Here is a 21,123-nt window from a genome sequence, read left to right as displayed (position 1 = left end):
CGTGGTCACTTTCCCCCAGAGTTCCCGTAACTGTCACTTTATCCACTAAGTCATCCCTATTGGTCAGTATCAAGTCAAGGATATTTAATTTATTTATTAAAACATTTGTATCCCACCCTGTACCACTAGGATCTCAGGACAGCATACAGATACAGACTGAACTCTGCCTTTGTTCTGCTTATTTGTTGTGTTACTGGGAATTCTTACTGATTTTTGTTGCAACTGTCCTGTTTAGGTTTCTGCTAAAAGGTTCTTCCATGTTTTTAAACCTGTGTATTTGTGTCTTACCAGAAAGGCTGTTATTATGGGCTGTCTCTTTGTTTTTAGTGGTCTGGGGTCTAGGCCTCTTCAGAATTGGGTGGGATAGTGTTATGTGTTGGGGTCAGAATAAATTATATCCAGGGACCCTTCATAAATCAGTGTTTCTGAGTAAAAGAGATTGAGGATCCCCCGCACGCACACACACTGTAATTCCTAAATGGGCAACTTTTTTCTTCTACAAGGCCTGAGGCGGTAGGAGGAAATGAAACTGGAGGAAGGCTGAATCTGAAACAAAAGGAGAACAGTTTTTGTCTGGCAAGAGTTCTGCTGGACAGCTGAGAAGAAGCAGGGTTTGCATGAAGCTGGGTTGTTGTAGGCCTGAACACAGTGTAAATAAACCTTCATAAAAGGAACGCCACAGGTCTCCAGTGCCCTCCTTCTAGGAAACCGAAGTCTGAGTTAGCGCTGAAGCTCCTACAAGCCCACACATCCCAGGACTAGGGTGCAGGAGCATAACAATACATTAGATAAATCAATGTTCTGATTCAGCATAAGGCAGCTTTTTATATCCTTAACATCAGCCCTTGCAATTCGCAAGCAACTTGACACCTCTGCATTCTAAGCTGGCCTAGTCAGTAGAACTTTCCAGCGCTGATCACAGGAACCCTGAGGTGGAAAGTCTACTAAACCAAGCAGAGGATTTGTGGTTCAGACAGACATAGACACCATAATTGAGTGAATCCTTTTCCTCCCACCCCTGCACCCCCATAAAAGAAATCATGGTATTTTCTGTATATAGATCTTTTATTTTTCTAGGTGACAGCTCATGGGAAGTATAACCACATGACTAAAGTCAACAGAGTTATATATTTATGCATTACAGACATTTTCATTTAAGGGAAATGCATTTCACTCTGTAGATTATGATGGATATAAAGACAAAAGGCCTGGTGGAGACTCATGTTTGGGCTTCCCTGGGCATGACTTTGATCCTGAAGGGACCTCTGGGAAAGGCTGAACTACTGGTTTCTTATGAACATGTCTGCCAGGCAAAGTGGGCTCCTTGTGCCTTCCATGTGAACTGTCTGGACGGCTCAGAAAATTTGCGCCAGGAGCTTGAAGGACATCATGTTGACTCAAAACTGGAATATGATAGATTGAATCAATTTTGCTGTGATGGGGAGAATGGTGATCTCTGAATGAATCCTGCTCTTCTGAGGAGTCTCCTACTCCTCTTTCATTTGAGGCATTGTTACACCTATGATCATGATGGTGGCCATGACGGCCATGTTTGTGAACCAACCGAGATGATTGTCTATGTGGTCTATGAGGAGGTGGGGGAGGTGGAGGCCCAACAGGAGGTGGGGGATATTTACTAGGAGGAAGATGATGTGGGCAACCAGCGGGTGGAGGAGGGTCACGAGGTCCAGCAGGAGGGGGAAAGTCAGGATGTTCTTTTTTGTCCTGGTGAGAGGAATTGTGGTGGTCTACAAACCCTGAAAGTCCATGGTGCTCATGGTCAGGAGGTGGTGGATAACTAGAACCGTGGCCATGGTCGTGGTGGTGAGGATGATGGTGGTGAGGATGATGGCGGTGAGGATGATGGCGGTGAGGATGATGGTGGTGAGGATGAGGTGGTGGAAATCTGCATTCATTCTCAGACATGCTGCAATGATGATGGCGTTCTCCTGAACCATGGTGGAAGTGATGGCGATGGTGGAAGGGAAACCTATCAAACTTTCCCTAAGCAAATTAAACAAACACATCTATTGTTGAAGTGTGCATGAAACATCCATGAGAATTGGAAACAAAGAAAAACTGAATGAGTTAGAAGTCATTCACAGGGGATTAGAACTCCTTCACAGGAGATGCACCAACTCATTTCATCATCAAAATCTTTCTGGCAGTACCTCTCAGTCCTTGAGCTGTGGTCTACTTTTACCATGGTTTAGTATTACAGTCACCTTTTGGAGTTGGCTTGAAACAGCATTCATGGGATGTCCTCTCTATGCCACTGCTTGAGGGCTATAGAACCACTCCCCCAAAGATTCTGATCCATGCCAGTGCCACACATTTCTGGTGTTGGCTGATACTGGCAGAGCCTAGGTATTGGGGGAAGGTGCACTTTACCATAGGCTGGCAATTTAGCCACCTCCCCCACCCTAGCCCAGGCTCCAATCCTATTATCATGATACTTGCCTGTATCTATGCACCTATTGTCCTGATCTTGTGAGATTTGCTGGAGCCAATCAGAAGCAGTATTAGAATAAAACAAGCAATATTCTGAACTGTGCCCCAAACCCTAGGACTTGTAATTTGAGACAAAGAGATCTGTGCTTTCCTATGGGACATGCTCTCTTAAGAGTTACCAGTCCCAGAATTCCCTGTGCGTAAGCAGGAAGGAGGGACAACTGGTAAGAGGGACAAAACATCATCATAATCAGGGATATTGATCCCAGGGACAGAGGGAACGTCTGCTGCTGGCAGTATTTAAAGCAGCCTTCTCCAACATGGTGGCCTCCAGATGCTTTGAACTTGGACTCAAACTCCCAGCATTCCTGACCATATATTGTGCTGGATCGGTCTGATGGGAGTTGTCTTCCAAAGATCACCCCATATGATTTCACATCATACTGTTGTTTCAACTTATCTGGCCGCCCTCCTCGCTGGCCCTGCTCATTCTCTTTAGTGTTTGCCCTATGTCTGTTGCCACCACGACTCGCTCGCCTCCCCACCTTCCCTGGGCCGCCCTTTCCTTGGGACTACCAATGGAATGAGCCATCTGATAGCCTGCCTGCCAACACGAACCGGCCCAGGAGCCGCAGCCCAGATAAACACCAAGCAATTTCCAACATATAAATAGTCCTTTTGGAACTTTAGCCAAAAGTACACTGTCCCTGGATTACCTAAAGGGAGAAATTAAAGCATGTGTATGGAAATTACCTGCAATCAAAGCCAAATTCACCTGCTGTAGTTTCGTTTGGATGGAAGCCAACATGTCTCAAGATGCAATCCGTGATGCACCTTCTCTAGTTTAGATGGCAGTTCTTCCACATAGCCCAAGGGGTCAGTATTACTCTGGCCACCATCAAAGATTGTAATAATATGATGTCTTTGCTTATAAAGTTTTATTTTATTTCTTGTTTAATATTTCTTTCAAGCACCTACGTGGCGCTGGGGGCGTGTGGGGCGGAGATAACACTTCTTTTTCTTGAATCTCTGTTTTTCATGCCACGTCGTGGCAAGCCATTTTCAAACTGAAGAGAGCATTTCATATTCTGTGAATCATGTCCATACTATCCACTAACATCCCGGCCTATAACACACAGAGGCCATGGCTAGACCAGGCCTATATCCCGGGATCGTCCCGGGATCATCCCTGTGCATCCAAATGACACACAGGGGATCCCGGGAGCAGGCAGGGACGACCCCTCCATTTGCCTGGGATAATCCTTAGGTCTAGCTAAGGCCATACTTTCCCATACGGTAGCCTAAACATTGCAACAACAAGAATAAGTTGCCCACTTACGTGAACATCGTAGATTTCACACGACTGTACTTCAACGCCATCAGGGTCTTTTGTGTCTTTAACTACTTTCCCTTTACAGAATCCCATGTGCTACAGAGAAAAACAACAACAGCAACATATATTTGTGCTCCTGGATTGGGTGGCAGAAGATTGGATGCTGTGTACAGATACTCCCCTGGGGAAGCAGGAACAGGTGGCCCTAGGTTTTATACCTAAGCTTCATTAGCAAAGCTTGTACAACTATTTCCATTTATCGTGCCTTGGAAGAAGGAAAAAGTGTTTGAAACGCATTGAGCTTCCTCTCTTACAATTGATGCTTTCCCACTTTCCTTTCCGCCTCTGTCTTGGGTTCCCTTCTGCAGCCACCAGTCCAGAGCACTGGTTTTTGTGATACAAATTTGGTCCCTAAGGTCTTATAAACATCTTAAACGCTTGCACATTGTTTTAACTGTTTCTAAATTCTATACTGGTTTTAGCTTGATGAATGGTTTAATTTGTTTTTCGCTGTGTATATTTATTGTTTTATATTGTATAATTTTACCTGTACACCGCCCTGAGATCGTAGTGATATAGGGTGGGATATAAATGTTTTAAATAAATAAATAAATAAATAAATAAATAAATAAAATAAACATATATTTCTATTGCGTTCTCCTCTCCCAGTGTTTGACCCAGAGTGTGCCTGAAAAAGGATAAGACAAGCAGGGTTCATCTGTGCCAGGGGATCACATTTTTTTTGGGGGGGGGAGCAAGATCACTCCAGCTCTTCTGCTGTCTGACCTTGCTTCATGGCTGATTTTGGGGGTGGTCCTGGGGGAAAGCAACTGACGATTGGTCACTGGAAACCAGGAATGGGGGGGGAGGGAGGGCAGCTATAGAACCTGGATGGCCAATGGAAACCCAGCGCTCCTTGCTTGGCGTCAAGATTACCTGATGCCACCCTGGGTCAATGAAACCACGGGCTTTTGGTAGAAGGGGCACCAACTCTGTGCCGTGAAGACACCCCCCTGATCTGTACCCCCTGGACTAATTTGTAGGAAGTGGACTTAGTTATCCAGTGGCTTCTGCACTTCCTGAAAGTTTAGACATAGTTCTCAGCTTAATAAAGTACAAAATAATATTTTTAAAAATGTGTATTTTGAAAGAAAATGGATTTAGAAACTCTTTGTTTGAGAGACAATGTACTTAATTATGATTTTTTTCATGTGGATCTTTAGAAAAGAAGATATATTGAAGCAGTTGGCCATCTGCTTGGGATGCAGGAGTTTGTTGCACTAGATGCTGCATGGAGCAAGGGGCTGGACTAGATGACCTCCAAGGTCCCTTACAGCTTGATAATACAATGTGATTCTAATTACTTTGAGAGAAAGGGCAGGCAAAATCTCTCTTTGTAGCCTTGCAACACACGGAACTTTTTAAATTCTGTTTTTAATCCAGCTCTTGATTGCAGTTTAACTGCATGGGAGGTTGCTGTCTGCAGTGCACTGGTAGTTTTGCTCCCTAATTCCATATTCATAGAATCATAGAATCATAGACTAGTAGAGTTGGAAGGGGCCTATAAGGCCATCAAGTCCAGCCCCCTGCTCAATGCAGGAATCCACCCTAAAACATCCCTGACAGATGGTTGTCCAGGTGCCTCTTGAAGGCCTCTAGTGTGGGAGAGCCCACAACCTCCCTAGGTAAGTGGTTCCATTGTCATACTGCTCTAACAGTCAGGAAGTTTTTCCTGATGTCCAGCCAGAATCTGGCTTCCTGTGACTTGAGCCCATTATTCTGTGACCTGCACTCTGGGAGGATCGAGAAGGCCCTCCTCCATGTGACAACCTTTCAACTATTTGAAGAGTGCTATAGAAATGGATCCCTCTAGCTCTCTTACCGCATATCTGTCTGGTAGAAATTCACATTCTGATGCATTTCTTGGATGAGTAGTGGTGGGGCAGGTGGCCTCCTTTATGGTAAATTCAACGACATATGCCGTACGATCAGCTACCTGCATAGGACAGACAGAACACGCAGGAAGAAAGGCAATTAAAATATTTGGCAATTCATCCATTCGTTTCATTCATGTATTACCTTTCTGTACCATCAAAAGGCCAAAGTTAGCCGGATAGTTCACAAAAATAAAACCCCTAAACTACAACATGATGAAACATAATATAAAACCTTTAACATATAAACATGTAAACGCTATTTGGAACAGCTAAAAACAATTAACAATAAAATTCCAGGACCCAATAAAACTACTAACGGACTTTAAAAGCCTTATCATATGCTGTCAAATGCCCGGGACAGGATAAAAGTCTTAACTTGGTACCCAAGAGATAACAATGTTGGTGTCAGGAGGGCCTCACTGGAAAAATCGGTCCACAATTGTGGGGCGGGGTCACCACGGAGAAGGCCTTCTTCCTTATCATCATCTTCCAAACCTCTCAACAATATTTACTGTACATGCCAAATGTAACCAGCTGAACTAACATGGCTTCCTCCAACAAACCCTGGGAAGATGCTTGTCAACCATGCTGTGCCTTAACAGCATCTTGATACACAGAAAACTGAGATAAAAGCATTTATGGTGGCCGTGTGTCCTATGTAAAAGGGGAATAGTGCTGTCTTTTAAGGGCAATCCAGTCCAGGTCTGGATTCAAGATAAAGAACTATAAGAAGGGAGAACAGGGCCCCTGTGTACCCCTAATGTTGTCAGTATGAGCACACTAGGGCCTACAGGCCTCTGTCTGCAGCCTGCAACCTTCCCCAAAGGCCAGAGCTACATCTTGTGTCATAATACAATCCCATCATGGTGACGCTACAGCCCTCTTGTGCTTTGTAGCGCACACAATGAAATCTGTTGCGGTGTTTAGGATAATACCAAATAAAAAGTGGGAAATAACTCTAAAAAAAGGGTATATGGAATACATAATGTGCCTCGACAATGATCAGTGCACTTCAATACTGTAAAAATGTAGGTCTAGCCAAGGTCTCTAGCTCTGGTAGAACTGAGAGATGAGGCAAAACGTTCTAGCACATTTCAATCATTTTGTGAAAAATGGCCAATCCTTTTGTCCAATCCTTTTGTGAGAAATGGGCCTGTTACGCCTTTTAGAGTGTTTAACCAATAGAGCGAAGTTGCAGCTATCATCAACATTTGGCCATTGTGTTAAGTACAGAGTGAAGACTTGTCTACAGAAGGAACTTACTAGTTTATTTTGAGCCCCCACTATTTTTTTTATTTTTTATTTTTTATTTTTGTCTACCCTAATAGAATAGTGATAACCGCCCACAGAAATCAATTGGGAAATCCAGAATTTTAGCTCAGGTATGATTGGGCAATACCATACCCAGGCCCAAACAATGGGTAGCTGGAATAATAAGAGTTCATATTCTTTCTAGGTCAGCTCTTATTTCATGCAAACAAAATCATGTTTTGTTTTTGGTTTCGGCTGTGTTTGTAAAGAAAACCCCTACCTGTCAACGTATATAAGGTCTGCCTCCTCAGGCAGCAAAATATCCTAGGTGTGTGTCCTGTTTGGCCTCAGCTAGACCTAGCGGTCTAGTGCGACGGAGGGGTGAAGATCCCGTGATATTTTTATTGCGAGATCTCCCCCTCTGTTCAGACACGGTGCTGACGGCCTCAGAGGGAGAGGCATCGCGCCCGCCATTTTGTGTGTGTTTTTAAGCAACAGAAGCGCACGAGCACTCAAGCGAAAAAGGTAAGCCTTTTTTTTAAAAAAAATCCCCCCGCTCCCCCCACCCCACCCCCAATGGGCGCAGAGTTCCTGAGGACCTCTGCGCCCCATGCACAGGTCCCAGCTCCTCGCGAAGAACTGTGAGGAGTCACGACAAACCGTGATGGCCAGCCACACGTTCTGCGGTCTTGGGCTCAGCCCGAGACCGCTGAAAAACCGGGCCTAAAGTGGAGGGTGCGATCCCGGGGCAAGGGAGGGATCATCCCTCCCTGGTCCCAGCATCCCCTGTGCATCATGTGGATTGCCCCGGGATAAAACCCCATCTAGCTAAGGCCTTGGGCTGTTGTATCTGAGTGAGTTGAGTCAGTCTACGCGCATGTGTGTGTGTGTATGTGTTAGAGAGAGAGAGAGAGAGAGAGAGAGAGAGAGAGAGCGCTTCAATGTGTGTTTATGTTTTTTTGTGTCTGTGTGCTGTATGGTGTAAAAAAAGGAAGCTTGTGTTTGTATTTGAATTCTCTGCCATGCAAGAGGGATTCACCTTTTGCTTCCAGGAAAGCATGGAAGACGATTTTAACTAAAATATGTGGCAAAAATGGTTTTGCATTATAATTATATGCAGTTGACTCTCTCTGTGTGTGTGCATAAACATACACTTCTCCAATACTGAAGTATTGGGGAAGAGTAACACACACACACACCCCATTACAGATGGCTATACCCGGGACCTATCATGGTCTTGATCTGAGCCTAAACAAAACTGGTTCACATCACATGCTAGCAGTGGGATGTTAAGCCTGATCAGAGGTAACTGGGTGATTCCACACATCACTGCTGACTTGCAAACAAGGTGCCAAACATTCCTTGCTCCCAGGAAGTCCTCAAAATCATTCTTCTGATTAATTGTCCCAGAGATTAAGTGCACATTAATACATACCGCACTAAAGACTTTTTGAACTTTGTCCACCTTGAAATAGCGTGTTCCATTGCTTTCCTGTAGGTATCTCTCCAAGATTTTCTTAGCTTTGTCTGAGTACTCTTCAGTATCTTCTAAGAGTGTTACTTTTACCGGACAGCGCTTGCACTCAAATAATTGTGGCGGAACTGTGAAAAGTGCACAAACCTGATCTTAGCTGACGATGTGGAAATGGTTCACTATTTGCTAACAGCAGCTCAGTTAACAATATCCTGTAATTGGGGTGGGGGGGAGGGAAGCACAAGCCCCGACCTTGAATGAATGGTTGATTAAAATATAGAATATAGTGTTCATGGTGAGAATTACAAATTTGACTAGAATTAGGGCGGACCGTTATATGATTCTTTTGTTGAAAAGTGGACCTTTTTATTATTATGTACTTGTCCAAGTGCAAGGGAGTGCTAATTAGGGGTGTGCTCTGCTCCATTACGGATCCCTGGTTCTCAAGTGGAGCGGGCCGATCCGGACCTTCGAAGCCCAGTTCTGGAGTGGATTGGGGGAGGTCCAGATTGGCCTGAAGCGGTTTGGACTGTTCCGAAGCTTCGGAGCCAGGTAAGTGGGGAGGGGAGCTTACCTGGCTCCCCCGTCCGCTGCCGCCATGGTCCGTGTGGCGATGGCGGCAGAGCCAGGTAAGTGGGGAAGGGCGGAAGGGGGCTTACCTGGGTCCGTTGTGGTCTGGATGGCGGCTTCAACTGTGGCCCAGGCTTAGAGCCTCCGCCTGGACCGCAATGGCGACAGAGCCAGGTAAGTGGGGGAGGGGGGCTTACCTGGCTCTGCTGCCGTCACCACAGCAGTCCATGTGGCGACGGCGGTAGAGTCAGGTAAGGGGGTAGGGGGACTTATTCAGCCCCCATTTTGTCCCCCCTTCCTCACTTACCTGCCTCCGCCACGGAGGCAAGTAAGTGGGGAAGGGGGGGGGCGAAATGGGGGGGTGAATATTGATCTGGACCTCTTGATCTCACTCCGGATCTGGTTCTGGAGTGGATTGGGGGAGGTCCAGATCGACCCAAAGTGGTTCGGGCCCAACCCAGAAGGTCCGAATCGGGATCTGAAGTGGTTCGGGTAGGGGGTGCACAGCCCTAGTGCTAATCCACATTCCTTATTAGGGATAGCATGAGGCAGTATAGACTGCATTTTATATCTGACATTTTTTTCTTGATTTGTAAAATGGAATATGAATGATTTATTATTTTGTAATTTTCTATATGATTGAATACTTGTAACATGAATCAACCAATTTTTAAAAAAGACATCAGCACTGTAACCCCCACTGCAACATTGTAACCCCATTGCCTTGGATTATATTTGCACAACTAGAGCTGGAACAAACAAATGCAAAGTTCGGAAACATTTCAAAGATTTGAACCCCAAATGCTAAAGTTCTAAAAACAATACCAACCAACCACCACTAGATTGTGTTTAAACGTTTGATTAGATATTAACTCTTGTTGATGATTGCTTAAGAGGATGATGCTAAATTGCCTAATTAAATGTACGGTGTTTAATCTGATTGTTTAATCTTGTTGCAGAATTTGGATTTGGGAGGGGGCAGAGTACACACAGTTATGAATGTTATCATCTCAGGTCAACAGACTTATTGGCTGTCTTAATAAAGGAGGGGCCGTGGCTCAGTGGTACAGCATCTGCTTTGCATGCGGAAGGTCCCAAGTTCGATCCCAGTCATCTCCAGGTTGGGCAGGAAAAACTCCTGCTGAAACCCTGGGGATCTGCTGCCAGTCAGTGTCGGCAATACTGGGCTAGATGGACCAATGGTCTTACGCAGTATACAGCAGCTTCCTATATCCCTATGTCACACTAAACTGTGGTTTAGTGCAGGAGTGCCAAAAATGTGCCTCCAGGCTGCATGAGGCCGACCAAGCTATTTTTGGTGGCCCATTGGACTTCTTTATCTAGCAAAGAAACCACGGTAGTTTGGGCAGAGAAGAGACTGCAGCCTTCTCCCCACCCCAGTGACCCTGAAGCAGCCAGGATCCCTGATTTACTGCTAGTAATAGCAGTGATTATAGCAGTGATCATGTCAGGGGCCCTGGGACAGGGAAGAAGCTGGTGCTTCCTCCCTTCCCCAGTGACCCTGAAGCAGATATGTGGGTGTCCCAACAGAGTGTGTGTGCACACATAAGCCCTGGAACCCCTGGCAACACCATGTGGCCTGGAAGAGGACTTCTTGAGCTTACTTCCATGGGTTCTGAGATGGGCTTTTGTTTGAACTGACCTGAATTTGTGTTAAACTGTGATTCCTGATATGGATGAAACTGGAACCTGTGGTTTAACACAAGCAAAAGTAGAAGTTGCCCAAGAGCTGAATTCTATTTTGGTTAAACTCCAGGGGCTGCATTCCAGTGGTCGGTGGGGCCAAAGGCAAAAGCGGTAGGACCAAAAAAATACCAGCATACTTTAGCTGAAAGCTCTTACTGCCAGTAACTAAAGCCTTAGGAGAAACGTTTCAACGTGTTGCATGATGAGGGAAACGCTGCACCTAAGCTGGGAAACCACCAGAGGGCCGGATTTGGTCACCGGGACGGCGAGATCTGGCTCCCCTGCCTGATGTTCCCCACTGCTGGTTTAGTGTGCAAATAAAACTGTTCTGCAGCGTGGGGTCCATGGTTCATGTGTGAATAAACATGACCCCATGCGCAGAGCCAGTTGCAAGAGCCTCCCCCATAAAATCAGGGTTGATTGCATGGAAAAGACCCAATCCATTGGCCCCAAGGGGCACTATTATTCACCTCCCACCTCCCTGCCTCCCTTGCACCACGGGATCATGATGTGCTGAAGCGGCTGCTATGCTGCTTGGCATGTTTGTGACTGGTAGGTGTTGAACAAACTCACTTGTTCAAATCTCACCTGTGCCGTTAGCTTACTGGATGACCTTAGGCAAGTCCTATTCTCTCAGCCTGAGTCTTTCTTCCTTGCCCCCTCAAGCCCCCCTGGACATATTTTTAGGGTTGTTCTATTCAGATCGTACACTCAGAAATTGGTACAGAAATACTAAGGAGGAAGGAGAGGATTATGCATCTTAGCTGAGGAGGTCGCAGTTCCATCAGTAACATATTGGGCATATCTACACCTAGGGCCCAGAGGGGGAAGATCTCACGATATGGTGATCGCGAGATCCTTCTCCTCAGTCTACATGTAGCGCGCAACATCCCAGGAGGAAGAGGATGTCACGGCCGCCATTTTTTAAAATCCGAAATGAGCGCAATAGGGCTCCTACGAAAAAGGTATTTCTTTTTTTAAAAAAACCTCCTGCTCCCCTCAACCCATCCCTGGTGGGCACAGAGCTCCTGAGGAGCTCCGTGCCCCGTGCTCGGTTCCCGGCTCCTCGCAGTTACTCGAGAGGAGCCGGGACGAAACTGGGACAGTGGCCCACACCTCCTGTGGTCTCGGGACGATCCCGAGACAACGGGAAAAACTGGGATTAAAGTGTAGGGCCATATCCCAGGGCAAAGGAGGGATCATCCCTCCCTGCCCCTGGGATAGCCTGTGCGTCATGTGGACGCACAGTGATGATCCCGGGGCAATCCCCGGGATATCGCCTCATCTAGCCATGCCCATTGTACATTCTCAATTCCTTCCACTGTGTATCAGGAAGAAATATTACATGACCGAAAGAACTGGCCATCCACCTGGCAGCTACAACACACAAATGGATCAAAACCTTCCTGTTTTCCTGTTTTCCCCAGTCAAACCCAGACTGCCCTTCCATCCTGTCCCTCTGTTGTTTCCTCTCTGTCAAAGTTTAGATTGTAAGCTCCTCAGGTCAGGGAAGCACCTGGGCTCACGGTGCAGTTGTATCCATACAGCTTCTCTCTCTTGAAAAATCGGTCTACAGACACGACAGCTTTACATTGCCCAAAGTCCTGGAGAAGACAAAACAAAACACAACAACAAAGAAACAAGTTTTACTTTGAAAGGTGTGTACGACAAAAATTCAGGGACGTACGTTTGCCACTGGATAATATTTGAGTGCTGGTTTACTAACCCAGCGGACTTAAGAACTTCCTGTTTAAAAATAAAATATTGTTTTACAGCACACCTACAAGTTGGTAGGAGGGGTGGATGAGGAAATCTTTCTGGGCTGCCAGATCTCTGGGTTGCGATGTTATTACAAACCAAGTAGGTACCAACTCCAATAGGAGCACAAAGATAAGCTGAGAAGCCTGTGCTGTATGTAAAGAGTTTCCTGCTCTGATTGCTACTGAATCTGAAGGTCCAAACTATGTATGATATTAAATGGGTCTTTGTATCTGACCTGCATTTGTTTTTAAACTGCAAATCACATCAGCTGGAGAAGGTGTTAATTAATGGAATGAGAGAAGGTTTGGGAGGTGGGGTGGGAAATTTAACTCTTTCTTGGTCCAGAGGAAAATCCCTCTACAGTAGCTGGTATTTGCTTGTGTGGGTGGGAATCCCATATCTAGGGTGACCATATGAAAAGGAGGGCAGGGCTCCTGTATCTTTAACGGTTGTATTGAAAAGGGAATTTCAGCAGGTGTCATTTGTATATATGGAGAACCTGGTGAAATTCCCCCTTCATCACAACAGTTAAAGGTGCAGGAGCTATACTAGAGTGACCAGATTTAAAAGAGGGCAGAGCACCTGCAGCTTTAATTGTTGTGATGAAGAGGAAATTTCACCAGGTTCTCCATATATGCAAATGACACCTACTGAAATTCCCTTTTCAATACAACTGTTAAAGATACAGGAGCTCTGTCCTTTCCATATGGTCACCCTAGCAAAGGTGAACAATCTGTTCGGTCCTGAGGGCCACAACGGCTGTCTGCTCAGGTGGTGGCCACATACCCAGGTCCAATATTAAACTCCATCACACCTGGGGAAAAATGCTGGCTACTGTGGCTTCTCTGTTCCTGGTTTCGTTGCTCAGTTACTTCCTGTTTGAAAACAGGAACTAAACAAGGAGCACGAGGTCCATTCAGTCAGACGTTGTAATCACGCTGCTTCTTCCACACACAGCAGGAGAGAGCAACAACTGGACTTTTTCTGGTTTTTCTTGTGACACAAGGAAGGCCAGAAGGGGCGAGAGAGGCAGACGGCATCATGTGAGGGACCTCTGAGAAATCTGTGAGAGCCCAGTAATGAGAGTGCAATAAAATGCCTGTCGGATGGAGCTCATAATCTCCAAAAGAGAGGAAAAATACTCTAGCAGCAGGCTTTGTGGTTCATGTCATGGTGCAGGAACTTCTTTCCTAAAGCGTCCCAGAAAGTACACAGGAACTTTCAATCACTGCGTTGTAGGTTTTTCTCCCTCCAGAACAATTTTTTTCAGCAGTTACAGATGTTGGGGCTCTGGGGCCCCTAGACAGGGCTTGAGAGGCATCCTGTAGCCTACACTTTTTCCACATCTGCTATTTATGTATTTATTTACAATATTTATATACCGCTCCCCAATGGAAATTTTGGAGCGGTGTACAAGATAAAATAAAAACAGAATAAAACACTTTAAAATAGATTTTAAAAGAAGCAAAATGTACAGTGAACCATGGCTGGTCATTAAGGAAATGCATCCTGGAAGAATGACGTTTTCAGGAGGCGCCAAAAGGAATACAAAGTTGGCGCCTGTCTGACCTCCGGAGGCAGGGAATCCCATAGGAGGGGGGCCACCACGCTGAAGGCTCTTCCCCTAGTGGACTCCAATCGGAGGATGGGTCTATGTGGAACCACCAGGAGCCATATAGCCATCTAATGATACAAACATGCATTGGCTCTTAGTTTCAAAAGCACCTCATAGGAGAAGAATGTCATCAATATCTATAACTGGAAGGAACACAGCTGCAGTTACTTGCCGTATTGGGGTAGAAGTCTCGGTGCCTACAAGATGACCAGTGTTTCCTGGATAATACAGGGCATTCTGTCTCCAGCACATCCAGAGTGAGGTACACGATGGATGCATTGCTCTGGAAAGGGTGACGGTGGAGAGAAAGGCAACAAATTCAGTCAGGTTTCTGTAGAACAGGGGTGCAGAACAACAAAAGGGTGAGAGTGAAATTGCTCCCCGCTGGGCCCTTGGTGGGCCAGATGATGTCACTGGGTGTGGCCACACCTGCTGACATCACCCTGCCTATTTTAGCTGGGCTAGGAGGAGGAAGAGCAGGAGCCACGGCCACCTTCAGGGGGTCATTGGGAAGCCGTCCTGGACTGGGGCCTTGGAACTGTGCCCTACAGCTATGGCCCGTAGGTTTTTGTTCCCTTAAAGATTTTTGTGTCCTTTTGCGGACCTTGGCATTTCCTAGGGTGGCCACGCTCTCTAATTTGGTGTACTCTGTTTGAAGGGCTGTCCAGTCCAAGTCCAGTTTAAAGATTCCTTGTTCTCCTAATCATGATGTGGTCTTTGCCACTCCATTACTCTTTCAATGATTTGTATAAGAAGTATATTTGTTAAAGGCTATACAAAATAAAAAAATGCCATTTTTTCATTACTGTTTAATTTTTAAATTATTTTTTTTCATTACACTTAAAAAACACACATAGGAATATTGCATGTTATAATAAATTGAGAATTTGGTTTTAAAGTTTTAAAATAATAATAATGTAGAATTCTCATGTAGAAAAGCCCCTCGAACTTTGTAAAAAGAATCAGGGTGTTGTCTACAAGATATTATTCTGACTTTCAATTTATTTGTTTCATTTATAGCTCTTGAAGAAGGAGACATCTCCGAAACGCGTTGAGCACAATAAATTTTTCTTCATTGGTTTGGGCACTGGAGTTTGCTTCCTCTTTTGTTTTTGGTGTCTTTCCCTCTTCATCGCTACCTTTGAATTAATTAGCCAATTATTTGGATTCAGGCTTTTCGTAAAATATTTTTGCAAGCATATTGGAGCAGCAACAATTCCCCACAAATAAAAGGAATACATGGACAGGAATTTCCTGTCATCATGTCGCAGAATCGACTCATGAAAGTCGATAATATCACCAGTTTTTACTTCACCCTCAAAAAACACAAAAAAACTCTACAAAATGAGAAAGGAATCCGGGGAGCAGAAATGCCAAAGAAATGCTTCCTGCTCAATTTTGATTGCAAAAAACGAATGTGTATTTATTTCTTGACAAAACTTATTGACCACCTTTCTGCGATGAACATCCAAAGCAGATTTATATTATATTACAAGTGAAACCTGCACCAAAATATTGCCGTGTGGATCAGTGGAGGCTGGTGGCTCTTGAGGGTGTGTGGTGCCATTTTGGCTACAAAAAACAAAGACCCTCCCAGCCCAACTGTTGAAAAGAGAGGGAATGATGAACCCCAGCAATGGAAGTAACAATAAATTAAAACAGAAAATGAGAGCGCAGAAATAGAATCATCTAGATGGCAAAGAGTACCAGATCTACACCAAGCAGGGTATAACACTTTGAAAATGGTATATGGAATGTGTCCTGGGCCTGAACAGTTGTCAAAACCATTATATACTGTTATTAAGCAATAGTGTAGATCCTGCCCCCAGGTTTCAACTTTGTACCAGAACGATGGTTCCAAGGACAAACCTGGTATGGCTGATTCCAGAGTTGCAAACTGCCATTGAGAATGTCCTGTGTCTAATTAGTAATTTTACAACCCCATGATTACTAGTTATAGATGCTATTAGTTGATATATAATTTTCAGTACGAAAAAAGGGGAAAAGATTTAAGTCAGCAACCAGATAATTAATATTATTCTTTTGAAATTCACCACGAGATTTATGGGCCAATTAAGTCCCACTGGAAGCCTGCAGCCAAATAATTGGCTGGTTGAATTAATTAAATACATTGATATATTTTGTGTTTTAACTCTCATGTAATGTAGAGCTTTATCACACCAGCGGTATACTGTGCAATCACTGCGAATTGCATGCAAAGGACTCAGAAGTTTTCCACCTTATAATCTGCTTCGATTGCAAAGTATTCCCATGCATCCTGCCTTAATTGTGCAATAAAGCAAAAAGATTAGCTGTATTAAGCCCCTACTTTTTGAGCGTATCTTCTGAGCCGCCGCTGGGGTACAGGAGCAGGATTTTAAAGAAATGCTTACATCTGCGTAAGCTTTAAAAATAAAGACACCAAAATTGGCACAGTAATAGATATTAGGGAGAGCTTTAAGCACACCAAATTTGAATTGAATTGGGTCATCCGTTGATTTTTTATGATTTTTTACATTTCCCCCCTTAAACTCACTTCCTGGTATGCAAAGGATCGCTGTTGCCCGGTAGCAAAAACAACAACAACCGTGAAAGCTTAGCGCTATGGGGATAATCCGAGGGAAGCAGGTCCCTGGGATGAAGCTTGTAAACTCTGGTTGGCAAATTAGACTCTATCTCTGGAGAGGATAAATAAGCGCAGCTTTATGGAAGTGGCCCAGTCAGAATCCTTGTTAAGGCCGTAGCTAGACCTAAGGTTTATCCCAGGATTGTCCTGGGGTCAAACCTGTTCATCTAAGTGCCACACAGGGCATCCAGCGCTCAGGCAGGGACGAACCCGGGATGATCCTGGGATAAACCTTAGGTCTAGCTACGGCCTCAGTCAGTGCATTGATTCCAGTTTTATGAAATCTGAAGATAACATCACCAATGAGCCAGTTGCAGCAATGGTACTTACCACATGTTGTATGTAAGCATCGGCGATACGTAACAGAGTGAAAATGTACCCGTCTCTGCGATGCTTATTGATCAAGTCGAGGGCCAGCTCTGCATCTTTTTCTATTTCTACATCACTGCAGTTTGCAGAAACCACAGAGGGTTGGCTTTGGGCATTAGAGGAGAACAGCACCGTAATAAAAACAGCAATGGATAGCAGCTCCATTTGGGCTGCACTAAGACTTGACTTCCCCACCTCACCACTTCTGAGCTCTGCTGAGTTTATATCAGAAAAGCCCTTCCTCAGACACACAGGTTGATGCCCGAGAGGACAACTTTTTTTTTATAGAGATACAGGATCAGTGCCATGAAAGCCATTTGCCTTGATCCCTGGTTAAGAAATGCAAACAGAAAATGAATGATTCATGGAGCAAACACTGGAGGGAGAGGACCAAAAAGTTGAGTTTTTAACTGACCCAGAATAGTTGGTTTAAATAGATATTATCTAATCTGTTTTTATGCTTTTTATGGTATTAAATTTTGTATTTCAGTTTTTAATGTTCAGTGTTTTAATCTTTGTAACTGCCCAGAGAGCTTCAGCTATGGGGCGGTTAATAATAATAATAATAATAATAATAATACCTGAACAACATGCAAGTCAGATGGAATAACAGATGTGACCCAAGTGGTATAAAGGGTAGATATGTGGGTGCGTGGGCCCACTGGAGGAATAAAGATGTGGTCTTTGGTGCAGTTGGCTGAAAAAACAGGCTCATATATAGGGAACGGAGTATTTCAATTAGTTATTAGATTTTGATTCCAGCATACAACATTATTGTTCAATTAGAATTCAGAGAATTCTGGCTCTCTCTTTCGAAAAATGGGGGATCCCCTATTCAGATGCCACACCTGATCCCGGGATCCCCTATTCAGATGCCACACTAAGCCATGGTTAGGCCACTAATCCTTTTGCAAATAATGGTTTCTAAGCATGTTTAAACCGTGATTAGGAAAGCTTCACATGACACGCCAAGTCATGGTACAGATGACACACTAAGCAGTAATATTTAGCTCAAAATGCTTAATCGCCGTGGCTTAAAATATCATTTGAACAGGGTCAGTAAAAATAAAAATAAATGGAGTCTTCTATTCCTCTTTTTTGTGGAGTCACATGCAAAAAGTTGGAGCTCTGAAACTAGAGGAGCTCTAGAAGAGACTTCCAGAATAGTGGCAAACTACTATGTCTTCCCTCCCCACACACACACAGGCATTAGCTAGATCTACCTGAAAGTCTGGGGCAGAGGAGGAGAGATCTTGTGTTGTGATTAACACAAGATCTCTGCCCCCTTTACACGTAAGGTGTGACGACCTCAGGAAGAGAGGGTTTTTTTTTTATAAAGAGGACACAGCGCACGAACACTCATGTGCTAAAGGTAAGCCTTTTTTAAAATTTAATTTGGTTTCCCCCACCCTAACCCCAATGGAGGCAGCACTTCTGAGGAGCGCTACACCCTGTGTGCGGCTCCGGCTCCGCGTGAGTAATCGCATGGAGCAGGGTCAAGCCACGGAAATGGGCCCAAAGGGGAGGGCTATATCCCGGGGCAAGGGAGGGATGATCCCTCCCTGATCCTGGGATCCCCTATGTGTCATCTGGATGCACAGGGACGATCCCAGGGTTCACCCCAGGATATAGCCTGGTCTAGCTTAGCCCCCCCCACATGTGCATCCAACCTGTAACTCACTAAAGGCATTGTCTGCACCAGCTGTGCCCCTCTCCTTCCAGGGTAAGATTCTGGACATCTGATCCGGTCTGCAGTTAATCTTGGATGGTATTCCTGAATAGGGCTCCATATCTGGGTTTCATCCTCAGGAAGTTAGTACTTCATTCAAGAGGCATTAACTTTCTTGCAACATCTGGATCTACAAACAAAAACTAGAAGGGAGGCAGCCAAACTAAATGAAATGCAAAAAGAAAACGTATTCTCAAAGGTGCCAAAGGCAAATTCTTTATTTAAAACCATTGCATTTCAGAGACAAAAGTACCTTTGTCAATCATATGAAATGCAAATGCTGAAAACAGACTAAGAGGATTTTCAGATGGGGGAAAATTGTGTTTCCTTACCGTGGCTCTGTTTCCTGCTTCTCTTCCGCTCTTGAAATGAGCTGAAATTACACGGGGAAGAGGAAAAACCCAATTGGTGGCATTTAGAAAAGGGAAAGAAAAGTCTCCCCCATGAGGGCTCATCTACACCAAGCAGGATAATGCACTGTGAAAGCAGTATCTAAAAGGCAGGAGCCACACTACTGCTTTATAGAGGTATTGAAGTGCGCTGCAGGATCTACACTACTGCTTAATAGTGGTACTGAAGTGCACTGACAACAGTGGGGGCCCATGACACATCTACACCAAGCAAGATATAGCACTATGAAAGCAGTATATGGTTTGTATCAATGGGCCCCAACAGTTATCAGTGCACTTCAATACCGCTATAAAGCAGTAGTGTGGCTCCTGCCTTTTATGTACCACTTTCATACCACTTTCATAGTGGAATATCCTGCTTAGTGTAGATGAGCCCTCAGTCTGCCTGGCCCATCCTCCACTGAACCTTTCTGAGTGCCCTGGACAGCGCCCCTTCTATTTCTCTTCCCAAACTTTGCCTGATCGGCTTGGAGGCTATTGGGCAATGTTTCTTCTTTCACCCACCACCACCCAAACTTCCTGCCTATCAGGTGGAGCGCTGCTAAGTTCACCCCAGGCAGGCCTCCCCAGTTCCTTTCCCTCCCCATGTCTTGCAGGGGAAAGACGTTCTGTGCTTGCTTGCCTCGTGTATGTGCACAAATGAAGGTTATGAAGATAGATGGGGGGGGATACTTGGTAGCAACAGCTGGCAGCTGGGTGGACACTACACAAGGCTTGAATTTCTAGGCAACACACTACAATGTACATTTTCAGACGGGTGGTGTTGCAGCTCCTGCTGAAAAACTCCAGCAATCCCTGACAATTCACATTGGCCGCAGCTAGAACTAAGGTTTATCCCAGGATTGTCCTGGGGTCAAACCTGTTCATCTAAGTGCCACACAGGGCATCCAGCGCTCAGACAGGGATGAATCCAGGATGATCCTGGGATAAACCTTAGGCCTTAGTGGCTAATTGTCAGCTTTCAGTACCATCAACCACAGCACCTTTCTGGATTGACTGTCTGGGTTGGGAGTTGGTGGACTGTTCTGCAGTGGTTCCATTCCTACTTAGATGGCCATTTTCAGAAGGTAGTCTGGAAGATTATTACTCGATTCCATGGCAATTATGTCACAGGGTTCCAGAAGACTCAATGTTATCCACATGTTATCTATATGAAACCGCTGGGGGAGGTTATCCAGGGATGTAGGCTGGCTTAACTCTCCTTTTCATCCAACCCAGGTGAGGTAGTGGATGTCCTGAATTGGTGCCTGAGTGGGGGAATGGATGAGGGCCAATGAACGGAAGCTCATTTAAGCTAAGCGAAGGTCGTGTTAGGCCATCGAGTCCAACCCCCTGCTGAATGCAGTAATCCACTTTGCAGCGTTTCTGACAGATGGCTGTCTAGCTGTCTCTAGTGTCGCCTACAGGCCTCCTGGTTTTCCTGAGCCAAAACCGCTCAACACTCATTCGCAGATCTTCTCGTGCGCTCCTGTCCTTTAAAAAAAAAATTAAAAATGGCGGACGCAACGCCTCTCCTGCTGAGGTACTCGCGTGTCACGTGTAGACAGAGGAGGGATCTCGCGATAAACACATCGCGAGATCTTCCCTTCTCTGTTCCGGCGAAACGGTAGGTCTAGCTAAGGCCCAAGAAGTGGTCTCTAGCTATCATGAGGTCACTCTGAGAAGGGGAAAGGAGCCACTGAGGGCTGGGAGAGGTTTCTTTCATAGAAGGAAGGCACCCCCCCCCCAAAGTCTCTTCATGGATGTTAATGGAGCACAGATTGTCATTTCCTCCTGGGGATCATGAGGCATGTAGCTAGAAAACTTGGGGGGTGGGACTGGCACTGTCAGGAGGGCTGGGAAGTGGTGGGAGCCTCATTTGGAGTTGGGCCCAGTAGTGTTCTGAGCCTC

The 21,123-nt window shown here is 45.2% G+C and overlaps 1 protein-coding gene across 1 annotated transcript; it reads right to left on the bottom strand.

Annotated features, from left to right (window-relative positions):
* Positions 1-1,046: 1,046 nt before the first annotated feature.
* Positions 1,047-17,517, bottom strand: HRG (histidine rich glycoprotein). Its single transcript, XM_063131892.1, has 7 exons — positions 17,056-17,517; positions 14,272-14,382; positions 12,240-12,327; positions 8,408-8,574; positions 5,667-5,780; positions 3,791-3,880; positions 1,047-2,004 (listed from the first exon to the last, which is right to left on the bottom strand). The coding sequence occupies exons 1-7, from the start codon at positions 17,257-17,259 to the stop codon at positions 1,183-1,185; spliced, it is 1,596 nt and encodes a 531-aa protein (XP_062987962.1). The 5' UTR covers positions 17,260-17,517; the 3' UTR covers positions 1,047-1,182.
* Between the last annotated feature and the right edge of the window lie 3,606 nt (positions 17,518-21,123).

The sequence above is a fragment of the Elgaria multicarinata genome, chromosome 8 (assembly GCF_023053635.1).
Source record: "Elgaria multicarinata webbii isolate HBS135686 ecotype San Diego chromosome 8, rElgMul1.1.pri, whole genome shotgun sequence".
NCBI classification, from domain to species: domain Eukaryota; kingdom Metazoa; phylum Chordata; class Lepidosauria; order Squamata; family Anguidae; genus Elgaria; species Elgaria multicarinata.
Note: the sequence above shows the minus strand (reverse complement) of the source record. Positions and strands in the feature narration are given on the sequence as shown.